Source organism: Oncorhynchus keta, chromosome 21, assembly GCF_023373465.1.
Source record: "Oncorhynchus keta strain PuntledgeMale-10-30-2019 chromosome 21, Oket_V2, whole genome shotgun sequence".
Classification (NCBI taxonomy): Eukaryota; Metazoa; Chordata; class Actinopteri; order Salmoniformes; family Salmonidae; genus Oncorhynchus; species Oncorhynchus keta.
In genome coordinates this window covers 28,204,310-28,220,097 of record NC_068441.1, presented here as the reverse complement: position 1 = coordinate 28,220,097, position 15,788 = coordinate 28,204,310, and the positions used below count along the sequence as shown (strand labels likewise).

The window sequence follows — 15,788 nt, the reverse complement described above, 5'->3', positions numbered from 1 at the left end:
ATTTCCACCTGTTGTCTATTCCATTTGCACAACAGCATGTGAAATGTATTGTCAATCAGTGTTGCTTCCTAAGTGGACAGTTTGATTTCACAGAAGTGTGATTGACTTGGAGTTAAATTGTTGTTTAAGTGTAACCCTTTTTCGAGCAGTGTATATAACGACTTGGGGCTAGGCATTGTAAGTTCAGAGTCACTCACCCCAACAGTGTGTGTGTGCTGGCCAGGGCCAGGGCAGATGGTGAACAGATCGCCAGGTGGAATCCAAGCAGCAGTGCAGCAGGCAATGGGAGTAGGTGTCCCACTTGGGAGAAACTTTTATTTCTGGAGGCAGATTTCTTGAAGAACATGCCAGTGGATGGTCTTTGAACAGTATCAGTATCATAACACTGTACTGAGTTAAGCACGCTATGAACGCAGATCTGACATTTAAAGGTCATTTACAATTGGGCTGACATTTACAGCATTCACCATGAATGTGATGTCAGCAAACACGGAAACATTGCCTTTCAAAGCTGGCTACAAGGGCGATCGTATTGAATCCCGGTCTTAGTTTGTGTACTGAAACAAGACAACAGATGTATCAATGATAGACCATTTATTATTTATTTCAAACACATCTCAAGACGTACAATTCCAAGATTACTTTATGGAGGACCCCAAAAAATTAAGTATAAAACATTGAGGGTAAATATAATAATCTGTATTTATCCAGTTTTCTAAATTCATTATAAAATAGGATGCTTTTTATACAATTTAAAACAGGCACTACAAATATACACCCAGGAAGGGAAAGGGCCCAAACATACATCACAGATAGTACATTGTTGGTTTAGTCATCCTGGATCAAATTACCACATTCTGTCACAAGCCTTTTTTGATTCTTAAGGTATATTACAAGATCAAGTACTATCAAACCCATGAAGCGACTGCTTGTGATTATTTAAAGCAGCTCTGATCCTGGAATCCATCTGGCAGTGCTTTGTACTAGCCCACTTAAAGGGGCAGTGCAGTCAAAAGTGGTTTCCCTATTTTATTGATATTTCCACACTACGGGGGTCAAAATAACACAGAAATTGTGAAAATGTTGATAATGCCCTTTTAGTGTAACAGCTTTTGAAAAAAGGGGGATGTAGTTTTTGGCCCACAGCATTACATCACAATCTGATTATTCTGACCAATGACCAGTCATCTTTTATTTGCATAATATGTATTGTCCTACTCTGAAGGGGTAGGCTCTAGAGCCCTCAAACTCTTCTCTGGACCGCCAAGCTAGTTCCACTGAGTTTTTCATTGTTCCCATCTAATCAGGGACAGATTTGGACCGGGTACAATTAATGATCAGATAGAACAGAAAACCAGCAAGCTCCGGACCTCGTAGGGTAAGAGATGAATACCCCTGCTCTAGGGTCTAGGCCAGGTTTTCCCAAACTCAGTACTAGAGCCCACCCTGGTTGCATATTTTGTTTTCTGCCCAAACACTACACAGCTGATTCAAATAATCAAAGCTTGATGATGAGTTGGTTATTTGAATCAGCTGTGTAGCGCTAGGACAAAAACCAAAACGTGCACCCAGGGGGAGGCCCCAGGACCGAGTTTAGGAAACCCTGGTCTAGACGATCCTATCCGCCAATCAGGGCTGTGTATCATAAAGATCATAACTGTATTCACTCCCAGTTTAAAAAAGACACAGACCAGCCTTTCCAGCGTTAAAATACAAAATATGGAAAACGGTACTAAATGTTTTTAATCCAACTGTCTACAATCTACCAGTCCCTTCTATCAGGCTCCCTCAGAAATCACTAAAATAATCAGGCTATTTGGTTCAATGCAGTGTGTAACTTTTCTACTGTGAATGAAACAAACACTCAAAATGATCACAAATTACACCTAAACAGAGAAAAATCACAATTGTTGTGTCCCTGCACTTAAGAACTCCCTGGGTTTTATAAAGTGGACAGGGAGTACTAGGGACATAATATGTTGGTGTGTCCATGGTGTGTGTCCAGTCTAAATCCAGTCTGATTCAGAGCTGAGTGTCTATTCAGACGTCATCTTCCTCTTCCTCTTCCTCATAATAGCGGTTCCTTTTGATCATCTCCTCTATGGTGAGCTGTTCCCCCTCCCCTTCGCCTCCCTCCTCCCCCTCCCCTTCGCCTTCACCTCCCTCCTCCACCTCCCCTTCGCCTCCCTCCTCCCCCTCCCAGAAGCCTACGTCCTGGGAACTGCGGTTATGTTTGGGCTGCGGGGGCGGAGATGCTAGGATGTCTGGAGAGGTACTTTTGCATTTTAAAGAAGCTCTTTCCTCTTCATCTTCCATTGCTGCTTCTTTTCCTTTCTTCATCGGCTCTTCTTTCTTGTCCTGCGTTGCCAGGAGACTCTCCACCTCCTCGCAGTTGATCTCTCCGTTCACCGCACTGCCGCTGGGCGGTGTGGGCTTACTCCCCTCTTTCTCCTCCTCAATCCCCCTCTGGAGTTGGGGTTCTGGTTCCTTAAGCGTGGAGCAGCTGTCCTCCAGCGACCCCCTCCTGTCCATCAAGGATTTGAGGGGCTGGCGGGGCTCCCGTGGCCCCAGGGCATTGGTGTTGGTGAGGCTGGGGGCCACCGAGAAGGGCCGACTGCGCTCCTTCAGAGACGAGCTCCTCCTGAGGCTCTTCAGCTCGGCCCTGTCGGGGCTCAGGGTGGACGATGACATCTCACCCTCCGGGGGCCACTTGGCCCTCCAGGGCCGGCCCACACCACCACCCTCCAGAGCAGAAGAGGCTCCAGCATCACTGTCAGCAGGAGGGGGCCAGGCAACCCTAAGCCTGCGGGCCTCTGGGACTTTCTCGGCGGTGGAGAGTTTCTCAGTGGAGGAAATGTGGCTGTATGTCTCATGAGAGGCAGTCAGGTCCGTCACCTTGGCCAGGGGAGACTCCTCCACCGTGGGGCTGGACTGCTTGGCTGGGGAGAGTGGTGTCTCGGCTGGATGGGACACCGCCACAGTTCTTTCTGCCCACTCCGTAGACCTCATCTCCACTACCCGGTCTACTCCTTCTTCCTCCTCCTCCTCTTCCTCGGCACGGGGCGTCCACAGGTCCTTGTGGGGGCGGTGGCCAAAGCCCTCGTCGTAGTTGCCTTTGGCCTTGAACAGCTGGCTGAAGTGGGGCTTGCAGTAGACCTTACCGTGTAGAGAGGCATAGCTCCCCAGGCTGAACAGCAGAGGGCAGCAAAAAAACACAAAAACATACAGTAGCTAGATGCAGACAAGACACCGGTCACTGAAACAAATGTACATTTCAAAGCTAATGTTTTTCCAATAGATTCAGCTTAGGATAAATCCAATTAAAATGGCATATTGAAAAGATAGAATTATCATGCACAATAGACAATATTTTTAACATGTTCTTTTTTCTTTTCCCCCAATGGTTTCTAAATGTTTTGGAATGTGACATTTGAATGAAAAAGGACATTGACAAAATTACAATATAACGTTATTTGAAGTGTCCCGTAGTGAGTGAGCATCCCTACTAGTACCTGAGCTTGGTGTTGCAGTGGAGACAGCGGAAGCAGGTGGTGTGGAAGATCTGGGTGTTGGCCACCAGCCTCTCCAGCGGGTACACTGTCTTTAGGCACGTAATGCACGTCTCCCTCGCGGAAAGGCAGAACTTCTACACAGACATTAAGGATTTGCCTTTCATACCCTGAATTGTGGTTGTCAGTAACAGTAATGGATACATACATTTAAAAATTTAAAAACTCTTACTGTCAGATTTTATATGGATTTCCTTGATTTAATACATGTTACTACAGTTGTACATGTCATTGTGATGGAGGCTATGGAGAGAACTCACCCAGGCTGCCTTGGGCAAGTCACTGTGGACTGAGGATGAAGATGAGGTGCTACCCTTAAAACTAGATATGTCCATGCCATCCCCTGAAACAGACCAAACACATAACATACCGGTCAGACTACAGGGACTCCATCTTGACTCCAGGAGTCAGTGTCACAGCTGGGCAGAGCAATATATATATATATTTTTCACTAGACACAGAGCAGTAACTCAGAGTAGAGTAGAGGACCAATCAGAGGCAAGAGCAGCCGTTGCCCCACTGTCCCTGGCGCCCCCAGCCAAGAGCTGTGGGGTTGACATCATGCGAGATAGGGAGGGAGGGAAATGAAAGCTTACTCACCATTGGTCTCTGCTACAGCAACTTTTCTGCTGTAGGACTCTAAAGCCTGGCTCTGAGTGGAAAAAAAAGAGAGAACCTTGTTATAGAAATCCCAAAAAACAGTATAGCTTGTTCATCCATTTAAAATAGTACAAAAAAAGAGTTTACTGTCACTGTGTATTCATGTTTAAGAGCAGGTATTTCAGGAGACTATTTTCAGTCTTGCCTGTTAATTTACTCACAGCACATCAGCTTTGATTGGTTTACAGTGTGTATCTGCTTAAACGCTGCTCCCCTATCCAATTAACTAATCTTCACACACAAACACAGTTTATCTCAAATATTCACTATGTTCACTCAGTCGCTCGCTCTCTCATGTACCCACCTCAAAACCAACTCTCACACGCACCACATGCACACATGTAGGTACTTACCACAGCCACACCACTAGGGGGCACATTCTCCTTCAGGCTGTTATACTCTCGCTCTGACTGACTAGTCTGCAGAGGAATGGAGGTTGATCAGTAGAAGAACACAGTGACAAGAGAGACGTGAAATGACAAACCAAGGCCATCTTTACAAAATATGTGAAGTATGATGTCTTTCTTTGACATTAGTGTAGGAACTTTTCCCATTTACACTATCCTTACATTAGCCTTGAATGTTTTATTTTTTCTAACTGACTTTGCTGATAGCTACTTTGTACTTACTATGACTGTGATATGTGGTTGTCCCACCTAGCTATTTTAAGAAAAATGCACTAAGTTGCTCTGGATAAGAGCATCTGCTAAATAACTCAAATATAATGTGACCATTTAACAAGAGCAGAGGACCTCTTTCTAAAAAGGACATTTAGGTCTGGTGACTTGAGTCAACGGTGTCTCTAGTCTCTCCTAAATAGAGGAGACTAAATGTGAGAGGAGGGGAGTGTGTAAAAAATGTAGGATAGCATCTATAATAAACAAACACACACACAAACTCACAGTGTGTGCTAGTGGGCCCTTTTTGGTAGCGGCTGACTGGTACTTGGCCATTCTTTCCTTCAGGGAGGTAGTCTCAACCACTCTGTCAGGGGACAACACTACGAGGAAACACACACACAGAGATGAGCATAATGACGTTTCTTTCTCCTGATCCACCAACTAGTTGTGATACAATGTCATCAGAAGCTCTGTATGTTTATTTGAGACCAAAAACAAACAAAAAATGGGAAAGTACGATCCTACATTAGCTACTATGACAAGAAAACCTGGGCAAAGGGTATATAAAAGCTGCCAAAAGTTTATGAATTCAGTAAATAAAGCTGGTCTTTTTAGATGGAGCACAGTGCCCTCACTATGAATTGACGCACTGTTCTGCCACAGTTCAACCATAGCCCTTCTAAAAAAATACAAATAAATAAACCTGCAATTGTCTTATTCCTACTAGCACCAACTTAGCTGATAATGCCTTTATTGAGGGGAAATGTACTTACTATGACATGTGGTTGTCCCACCTAGCTATCTTAAGATAAATGCACTAAATGTCAGTCGTTCTGGATACGAGTGTCTGCTAAATGACTTAAATGTCAAATGTTGCACCGGTGGATAACAAAACAAAAATCTGTCAATGCAAACCCTGCATCCTCATCTGTAACATTCATGGATAGAATGAGTGCACTGGCACCTATCTGCATGGGATCCTTTGTCAGTTGGTGCCTAGTGCTGGTGATACCAGCTGTGAATTTGATTATACTGTATGGGTCTTGTGCAGTGTGTGCTCATGCATTACCTCCTAGTCTCTGCTCCATGTCCTCGGAGGAGCTGCTGTGTAGTCCTGTCCTCACCTGGATGATAACACAGGGGTCAGGGTTCAGCTTATTACACAACCTCAGACAAGACTTGTACAATGTCCTCACCTTCAACCACAGACTCCTCCTGCTTTCTCTACTTCCATCTATCTCTAAGCCTTAGTTTGTTGGCCTCTGCATTGCTACCCAAATCAACACTCATACAACATTAAGCTCCGTCATTGGTCACTCTTGACCACCCCCACAACTCCCACCTCTCTCAATGGTTTGGCCCATTGACATCAAAGCCAGTTCCTGCATATCCTTTCCAATGAGCCACTGATGGTTGCTTAAACAAACCCCTATTAACACAGGTACACACACAAAACACACATCCATTTGGAGCATGTTCTATTCCCCCACACACCTTGCTCTATTTTATTTTATTTATTTGACCTTTAAGTCAGTTAAGAACAAATTCTTATTTACAATGCCGGCCTATCCCTGCCAATGCTGGACCAATTGTGCTCCGCCCTATGGGACTCCCAATCATGGCCAGATGTGATGCATCCTGGAATCGAACCAGGGACTGCAGTGATGCCTCTTGCACTGCGATGCAGTGCCTTAGGCCGCTGGGCCACACAGGAGCCAGTATTTTAGCTCTAGACCTAACCAAAAACCAAGTGTTCACGTCAGTGATTAATCTAATTTTCCCAAGAGAGAGACTGATAACAGTAAGGAACACTTTACTGTTAAACATCAAAACAATCACCAAATATCTATGGTGATATCATATTTCATAAGAAGCTCAATTGTCTCAAGTTGCTGAAACATTTCAAATTTGAACAAGATGGTGAATTTACTGCATTCTGCAAATTTTGGACAGCAGATGAATTCTACAGCTAAACCCAATTCTGTATGGTTATTAACAAAGAACCATTATGCATAATATGTATTTAAAATTGGAAAATAAACAAATATGACAGGACAAACCACTTCATAGATGTAAAACACTTCTAGCACCACACAACAGATGGAAACGGCAATGAACCACATAATGACTTACTAGAAAGTCAAGGGAGACGTGCCCCCTACACCACCACTAACCACACACACTACTGTATGTACACATACTGTATGGGTGCGGACATGTGTACACAGAGTTAATCCCCTAATAAGCTCAAGAGCCAGAGTCAGATAGGACTGTCTGTCCCCCCCACCAACTCCCCCATGACACAGCCACTCTACCCATTAACACGCACACACACGCATGCACACACCCCCAGCCTCTACACCAGTAGGCTATACACTTTAAAACACGGAGGGATGTTTTTCACAGAAGGAGCTCTATTTTGGTGGCCTTGACTCCATCTGAAATACACAGTGAAATGATTGAATACCTTAGTGAGTTTACCTACTAGATTGGAAACATTTGTTATGGTATTCAAATTTAATTGCATGTGTAGACTAATTGAAATGTTTCCTTTTGTATTTATTCTGGATCCCCATTAGCGGCTGCTACACACAATAAAACAGTCCTTAACACAACACATGAGACACTCTACCATGACAGAGTACCAGTCAAATGTTTGGACACACCTACTCATTCAAAAGGTCTTTATTTGGAATATTTTATACATTGTAGAATAATAATGAAGACATCAAAACTATGAAATAACACATATGGAATCAAAACAAATCAATATATATTTCAGATTCTTCACCCTTTGCCTTGACAGATTTGCACACAAAAAGGTATTGTGTACAAAGACATGACTTTACAATTTAAAATGACTGAAAATGTATGATTTTTAGATGTTTTGGATATTGTTTAGGTCTAGGCCTATATGATTAGGGCTATTTCTTCTAAGAGAACATGAAACCTTTAACATTTAACCTGCCTTCTCTTGAGATTAAAGTATTATTTACAATTTTACTGCAAGATATGAATTGCCACAATAATGTTTTTTCTTCAAATAATGTATTTTATTAAAACATTAAAATGAAATAGCCTTTACTTATCTTCAAAAGTAAAGGTTTTGTTTTTCCAGTTTGCCTTTTTTCCTAGATTCTTTTAGAAAAACAACCAAATTGGATGTTCTAGGTCCACAAAAATGCTTAAACAACACCAAATCTGAGAAATGTACATAATTCATTTTTTTATATAAACGCAACAAGTGTTGGTCCCATGTTTCGTGAGCTGAAATATGCACAAAAACATATTTCTCTCCAATTTTTTGCACAAATTTGATTACATCCCTGTTAATGTGCATTTCTCCTTTGCCAAGATAATCCATTCACCTGACAGGTGTTTCATATCAAGAAGATGTTTAGCATAATCATTACGGCAACAGGTAGCCTAGTGGTTAAAGTGTTGGAGAGTAACCGAAAGGTTGCAAGTTCAAATCCTCGAGCTGACAAGGTACAAATCTGTCGTTCTGCCCCTGAACAGGCAGTTCCTAGGCCGTCATTGAAAATAAGAATTTGTTCTTAACTGACTTGCCTCGTTAAATAAAAGGTAAAATATATTACACAGGGGACAATAAAATGCCACCCTGTAATGTACGGTTTTGCCACACAACACAATGCCACAGATGTCTCAAGTTGTGCAATTGGCATGCTGACTGCAGGACTGTCCACCAGAGCTGTTGCCAGAGAATTGAATGTTCATTTCTCTACCATAAGCCACCTCCAACGTCATTTTAGAGAAATCGGCAGTACGTCCAACCGGCCTCACAACTGCAGACCATGTGTAACCACGCCAGCACAGGACCTCCACATCAGACTTCTTCCCCTGAAGGATCATCTGAGACCAGACACCCGGACAGCTGATGAAACAGACATTTTTCTGTCTGTAATAAACCCTTTATGGGGGAAAACCTCTGATTGGCTGCGTCTGGCTCCCAAGTGGGTAGGCCTATGCCCTATGTATTTTTTTAAGTAAAAAATATATCACTAGCCACTTTAAACAATGCTACTTAAGATAATGTTTACATACCCTACATTACTCATCTCATATGTATATACTGTACTCTATATCATCTACTGCATCTTTATGTAATACATGTATCACTAGCCACTTTAAACTATGCCACTTTGTTTACATACCCTACATTAGGGTACAGTCATCTCATACAGTGGGGCAAAAAAGTATTGTCAGCCACCAATTGTGCAAGTTCTCACACTGAAAAAGATGAGAGGCCAAAATCCTACAATGTGATTTTCTGGATTTTTTTTCTCATTTTGTCTATCATAGTTGAAGTGTACCTATGATGAAAAGGCCTCTCTCATCTTTTTAAGTGGGAGAACTTGCACAATTGGTGGCTGACTAAATACTTTTTTGCCCTACTGTATGTATATACTGCACTCGATACCATCTACTGCATCTTGCCTATGCCGTTCTGTACCATCACTCATTCATATATCTTTATATCTTTATCCCTTTACACTTGTGTGTATAAGGTAGTAGTTTTGAAATTGTTAGGTTACTTATTACTGCATTGTAGGAACTAGAAGCACAAGCATTTCGCTACACTCGCATTAACATCTGCTAACCATGTGTATGTGACAAATCAAATTTGATCTATAAGTCTTTGCTAGGTAAAGCCTCGCCTTATATCAGCTCACTGGTCACCATAGCAGCACCCACCCGTAGCACACGCTCCAGCAGGTATATTTCACTGGTCACCCCCAAAGCCAATTCCTCCTTTGGCCACCTTTCCTTCCAGTTCTCTGCTGCCAGATCACTGCACCTGTACATAGCCCATCTGTAAATAGCCCATCCAACTACCTCATCCCCAAACTGTTATTTTTATTTTTTATTTTGCTCCTTTGCACTCCAGTATCTCTACTTGCACACTCATCTTCTGCACATTTATCACTCCAGTGTTTAATTGCTATATTGTAATTATTTAGCCACTATGGCCTATTCATTGTCTTACCTCCCTTATCCTACCTCATTTGCACACACTGTATCTAGACTTTTTTTTATTGTATTATTGACTGTATGTTTGTTTATTCCATGTGTAACTCTGTTGTTGTTTGTGTGGCACTGCTTTGCGTTATCTTGGCCAGGTCGCGGTTGTAAATGAGAACTTGTTCTCAACTAGCCTACCTGGTTAAATAAAGGTGAAATAAAATTATGACAGAAGGGAGTGCTACTGGGCGATAGTCATTTAGTCCAGTTACCTTTGCATTCTTGGGTACAGGAACAATGGTGGCCATCTTAAAGTATGTGGGGACAGCAGCCTGGGATAGGGAGAGATTGAATATGCCTGTAAACACTCCAGCCAGCTGGTCTGCGCATGCTCTGAGTACGCGGCTAGGGATGCCGTCTGGGCCGGCAGCCTTGCGAGGGTTAACACGTTTAAAATGTCTTACGTTGACCACGGAGAAGGAGAGCTCCCAGTCCTTGGGAACGGGCCGCATCGATGACACTGTGTTATCCTCAAAACGGGCCGAAGAAGGTGCTTAGATTGTCTGGGAGCAAGACGGTGTCTGCGATGTGGCTGGTTTTCCCTTTGTAATCTGTGATTGACTGTAGACCCTGCCACATACGTCTTGTGTCTGAGCCGTTGAATTGCGACTCCACTTTGTCTCTATACTGACATTTTGCCTGTTTGATTGCCTTACGGAGGGAATAACTACACTGTTTGTATTTGACCATATCCTCAGTCACCTTGCCATGGTTAAATGTGGTGGTTCGCACTGATAATGAAACTGGCTCTCATGAGGACCACCACAGGAAAGAAGTTCCAGAGTTACCTCTGCTGCAGAGAATAAGTTCATTGGAGTTACCAGCCTAAGAAATCAGCAATTGAGTGCACCTCAGATTGCTGCCCAAATTAATGCTTCACAGAGTTCAAGTAACAGACACATCAACAAATTGTTCAGAGGAGACTGCGTGAATCAGGCCTTCATGGTGTAATTGCTGCAAAGAAACCACTACTAAAGGGCACCAATAAGAAGAGACTTGCTTGGGCCAAGCAACTCAAGCAATGGACATTAGAACAGTGGAAATCTGTCCTTTGGTCTGATGAATCCAAATTTGCGATTTTTGGTTCCAACCGGCGGTGTCTTTGTAAGATGCAGAGTAGGTGAATAGATGACCTCTGCATGTGTGGTTCCAACCGTGAAGCATGGAAGAGGAGGTGTGATGGTGCTTTACTGGTGACATGGTCTGTTATTTATTTAGAATTCAAGGCACACTTAAACAGCATGGCTACCACAGCATTCTGCAGCCATACGCCATCCCATCTGGTTTGCGCTTAGTGGGACTATAATTTGTTTTTCAACAAGACAATTACCCAACACACCTCCAGGCTGTGTAAGGGCTATTATATCAAGGAGAGTGATGTAGTGCTGTATCAGATGACCTGGACTCCTCAATCACCCAACCTCAACCCAATTGAGATCGTCACTGCTGTAGATGGCATCAGTCCAGAGCAGGCGCTGAGCTACAGCTGGGGCGGGCACTAATGTGTGTGTGTGTGTGTGTGTGTGAGATGGAGCGTGAGTCCGTGTGTGTACACCTGGAGACGAGCTTCGCCTCCCCCCATGCTCAACCCCACCTCAGCTCTGGTCAGCCAGGTGTAGTCAGCTGAAATGCACTGGGGTAGCAATAAAGGATTTTGTGCGTATGTGTATTAAGGAAACACATACACACACACCGAGCACAGCTCTCAGACAAAGACGAGTCGAGGCCCTCCTACCGTCACTCCCCTCTTTAAAAGCTCTGGCAGTAAATTCAGTACAAGTCCTGAACCATGGCCATTATGGCACACCTCGTCTGACTGGCTGAGAGAACAAAGACTACAACACAACCACTGTTGTCAGACCAGTCTCCCTAAGGAGACACTGGGGGAAATTCCAACATGTAGGCCTAGGTCTTAGACTAGTGGTCATCATGAACACACTTAAAAGAGATAAACACCAACGTGTGGTGGCAACTCACTCCGGTCCGAGTTGGACTCCACAGCCTTGCTCTCCCACCTGGACCATGCATCAACACTGTTGGCTAAGCCAGGGTAAGCAGAGACCACCAGAAATACAATACACTATTGTCTCACAATAATATGATGTATACAAAATGCTTTTATTTTTATTTATTTTATTTTACCCCGTTTTCTCCCCAATTTCGTGGTATCCAATTATTGTTTTTAGTAGCGACTATCTTGTCTCATCGCTACAACTCCCGTACGGGCTCGGGAGAGACGAAGGTTGAAAGTCATGCGTCCTCCGATACACAACCCAACCAAGCCACACTGCTTCTTAACACAGCGCGCATCCAACCCAGAAGCCAGCCAGAGGAAACACAGTGTACCTGGCAACCTTGGTTAGCACGCACTGCGCCCGGCCCGCCACAGGAGTCGCTGGTGCGTGATGAGACAAGGACATCCCTACCGGCCAACCCCTCCCTAACCCGGGCGACGCTAGGCCAATTGTGCGTCGCCCCACGGACCTCCCGGTCACGGCCGGTTACGACAGAGCCTGGCGCGAACCCAGAGTCTCTGATGGCACAGCTGGCGCTGCAGTACAGCACCCTTAACCACTGCGCCACCCGGGAGGCCCACTACAAAATACTATTGTCTCAGAGTCACACCCCAAAGTTTGACTAAACTTTTATTAGACAAGAACATTTTAGAGGAAACAGGAGACTTAAAAATAGGAGGAGAAACAGTGTACAGAAGTGGAGTGTAATCTTGTGTGATTGTGACGTAGAAGTCCGTCACTGGCCGCGGGCAGCATTTGGTTCTTTAACGCACACACATATTCATCACTCCTCCCTGCGCCATTATAAGATAAGTTAACAATGTGGGTCGACACACAAATTAACTTCTGTCTTGGTGCATGAATTTCATACTTATCAATGTTGTGGATGAGCGCATTGTTTGTTTGTTCTGTTCCTCTCTCTCCATCTCTGTAGCTTCCGGGTAAGCTGGAAAAGGACCCGAGCTAAGGGAATTGGGTTGGCTTTATAGTGCCTGTCCCAAATGGCTCATTAATGCATATGGGCGTATTGAAAGATATTGTCAGTAGTGATATAATGTTGTAAATGTTATGTTGTGATATTGTTTAAAACCGTGTTGCAATGTATATCCTTTAGTATGTTTAGTTCATGGAAAATGTAGGTTTGTATTTTTAATTGATTAATTAACCAGGGTTAATTGTTCTGAGGGGAGGGGCTAGCCCTACAAAAGGAGCCTCTCTTTCAGTCATGGTGGAAAGGTTATTTTGGATTGAGCTGTGGATGGGGCAGCATTGTTTTTAAGCTGTCCCATAAGGTAGATGTTGATGGCAGTACTGTTGTTTTTTGTTCCGGAATTCACTTGTAAATAAACACCTTTGCACAGAAGAACTTTTGCGGTTCCGCCATCTTTTTATTTTGATAGAGGTTAGGTTATCCAGTTTAGCCTTCTGGCCTACTCTACGTGACATATGGTGGCAGTGGTGGGATGGCGTACCGCAAATCAGTGAATTCCAACAAGAGAGGTAAAGGAATGCATACAGGATTGCGTCCTCAGCAACAGCATCAACTGTCAGAAAAGGTACCTGAAGTTGAACCGGGGTGGAATACCATGGAATCGTCTGGTGAAGAAGAGGTCAAGTATGAGAAACTAGGAGCCCGACCGCGGGGCCAAAGACAACCAGAACTGGGTGAGCTGCTGACTGAAGGAGCAGTTGGGGGACCAGAACCACACCCAACCATGGTAACCCTTTTTCAGCAACTTTTCACCTGCCTTGAGAAGAGGGACGAAGACCTCAAGCAGGAGTTACGTGGCCTACGCCAATCTATCCTCACAGCTCCCCACCAGGCGGAACTCGTCAGTGAGAGCCCAAGATTGGGTCTTCCAACACCAGTACGACAAAGGCTCGATGCAGCAGGGACTTCAACTCCACAGCAGGCACCCCAAGCAGTAATGAGGCCAGCACCAGGAGACCAGTCCAGCAGTGTTAACGTCCATCTTCCAGCATTCCTGAGGAAGGAGCCAAAGATGCCCTCATACCAGCAGGGGGAGGACATTGAAAACTACCTGCTGAGGTTTGAGCGCATGGCTAAGACGTGGCAGTGGCCTGAGGTAGAGTGGGCCTGCAGGCTTGTCCCATTGCTCACGGGCAAGGCCTTAGAGGCTTACACAGCAATGGATGAGGGGCTGTCCAATGTCTACAAGGGCTTGAAGGAAGCGCTGCTGGTGAAGTTTGACATCTCACCGGAAACCTACCGTCAACGCTTCAGAGCTGCATCAACGCCATCGGGTGAGTCGCCGACAGAGACGTACCACCGCCTCAAGGGTCTCTACCGACGATGGGTTCGACCGGGAGAAGACACAGGACGAAATCGGGAGGTCATCATCCTCGAGCAACTTCTACAAGTTCTACCACACGACATTCGAACCTGGGTCCGAGAGCACGAGCCCAAGGACGGGCTTATGGCGGCCAAGCTTGCCCTGCAGTATCTTAATGCACGTAAAGGGGGCCCACCACAACCTGCAGCACCCGCTCCAAGGAGTCTCAGAGACACAAGGGACATCAGAAACGCCAGAGATGGTGGAGGTAACTCTGGGGGTTATGTGTCTGGGAGGGAGGTAAGGGATCATGCAGTTCGCTCTGATGGGAGGGGTCTGACCTGTTTTTACTGCCGGCAGCAGGGGCACAAAGCTTCAATGTGTCCGCTACGTAAATCCAAGCTCTCAGGTTACTGTTATGTACCCAGAGAGGGGGATGGTGTTCAGAATAGACAGACTCTGGAAGGGTCATGCTTGGTACCTGTAAAAGTGAATGGTAAAAGTCTTACTGCAATGATTGACACTGGCAGTTCACTGTCATTGATCAGAAAAGGTAATGTACCTGTTAATGACATTGATTATGGTCATCAGACACTGATCCAATGTGTCCATGGTGACCAGTCACAGCAGCCCACAGCTGAGCTCACAGTTGAGATTCAGGGTCAGAAATACCTCCTCAAAGTTGGGGTAATGGAGAAGCTACCTTTTGAGATGATTTTGGGGAGGGATGTGCCTGTACTCTCTGATCTGTTGGGAAGTGTGGGGTGTCAGCTATATGAGCAGTCAGTTTGCCAGTCTGATGTTCAGATGGCATGTTCGGTTGTCACTCGTGCCCAGGCCAAAGCTGGTTTACAACCTCTGCCTGACTTGTGTGATAGTCTGTGCGAGGGGGGAACCAAAGGGCCCAGAAAGTCACGCCGCCAGCGGCGTCTTGAGAAGTATGTGGGAACCCCTGTACCTGTTGCTGATGTGTCTGGGTTAGAGGTGCAATGGGATGTTCCACAAAATTTTGCTACACTGCAGAAGTCTGACGCAACCTTGAAATGTTTGTTTGACAAGGCCTTAGCTGGGGACAGTCAATCTTCATGTGGGGGATTTACACAGTAGACAACCACATACTCTACCTTGGGTCAGAGGCAGATAGCAGGAAGTTGGTGGTGCCATCTACCTGTAGACCACTTGTTCTCAACCTTGCACATACAGTTCCATGGGCAGGCCATCTAGGGCAACATAAGACCTATCTTAGGCTAGGCTCCCGTTTCTTTTGGCCCTCCATGTATACTGATGTACAAAAATACTGCAAATCATGCCCCACGTGCCAGAAAACCAGTGCTGTCCGTAGGTCTGAACGGGCTCCTCTATGTTCACTGCCAGTTATCTCTACCCCATTCAAGAGAATTGCAATGGACATTGTTGGACCCTTGGAGAAGAGTAGTGCAGGTTACAAGTATATATTGGTGATCTGTGACTATGCCACCCGGTTCCCAGAAGCCTTCCCACTCCGTTCCATAACCACTCCAAAAATAATCAGTGCTCTTGTTCAGCTCTTCTCTCGTGTAGGAATCCCAGATGAAATCCTGACAGACC

At 44.9% G+C, this 15,788-nt stretch overlaps 1 protein-coding gene across 6 annotated transcripts in view; it reads right to left on the bottom strand.

Annotated features, from left to right (window-relative positions):
* Positions 1-577: 577 nt before the first annotated feature.
* Positions 578-15,788, bottom strand: part of LOC118400359 (LIM domain and actin-binding protein 1-like) — a 47,310-nt gene continuing 32,099 nt past the window's right edge. For 4 of the 6 annotated variants that reach the window (XM_052473653.1, XM_052473652.1, XM_052473656.1 and 1 more), the window contains 8 exons: positions 10,105-10,164; positions 5,919-5,973; positions 5,132-5,229; positions 4,583-4,648; positions 4,170-4,221; positions 3,830-3,912; positions 3,513-3,646; positions 578-3,187 (listed from right to left, as the gene is read on the bottom strand). In XM_052473653.1, the coding sequence (XP_052329613.1) occupies positions 2,041-3,187; positions 3,513-3,646; positions 3,830-3,912; positions 4,170-4,221; positions 4,583-4,648; positions 5,132-5,229; positions 5,919-5,973; positions 10,105-10,164 (1,695 nt within the window). In that variant the 3' untranslated portion in view covers positions 578-2,040. The remainder of the gene's footprint in view (positions 3,188-3,512; positions 3,647-3,829; positions 3,913-4,169; positions 4,222-4,582; positions 4,649-5,131; positions 5,230-5,918; positions 5,974-10,104; positions 10,165-15,788) is intronic. The other 2 variants (XM_052473654.1, XM_035797143.2) reach the window with 2 other exon arrangements.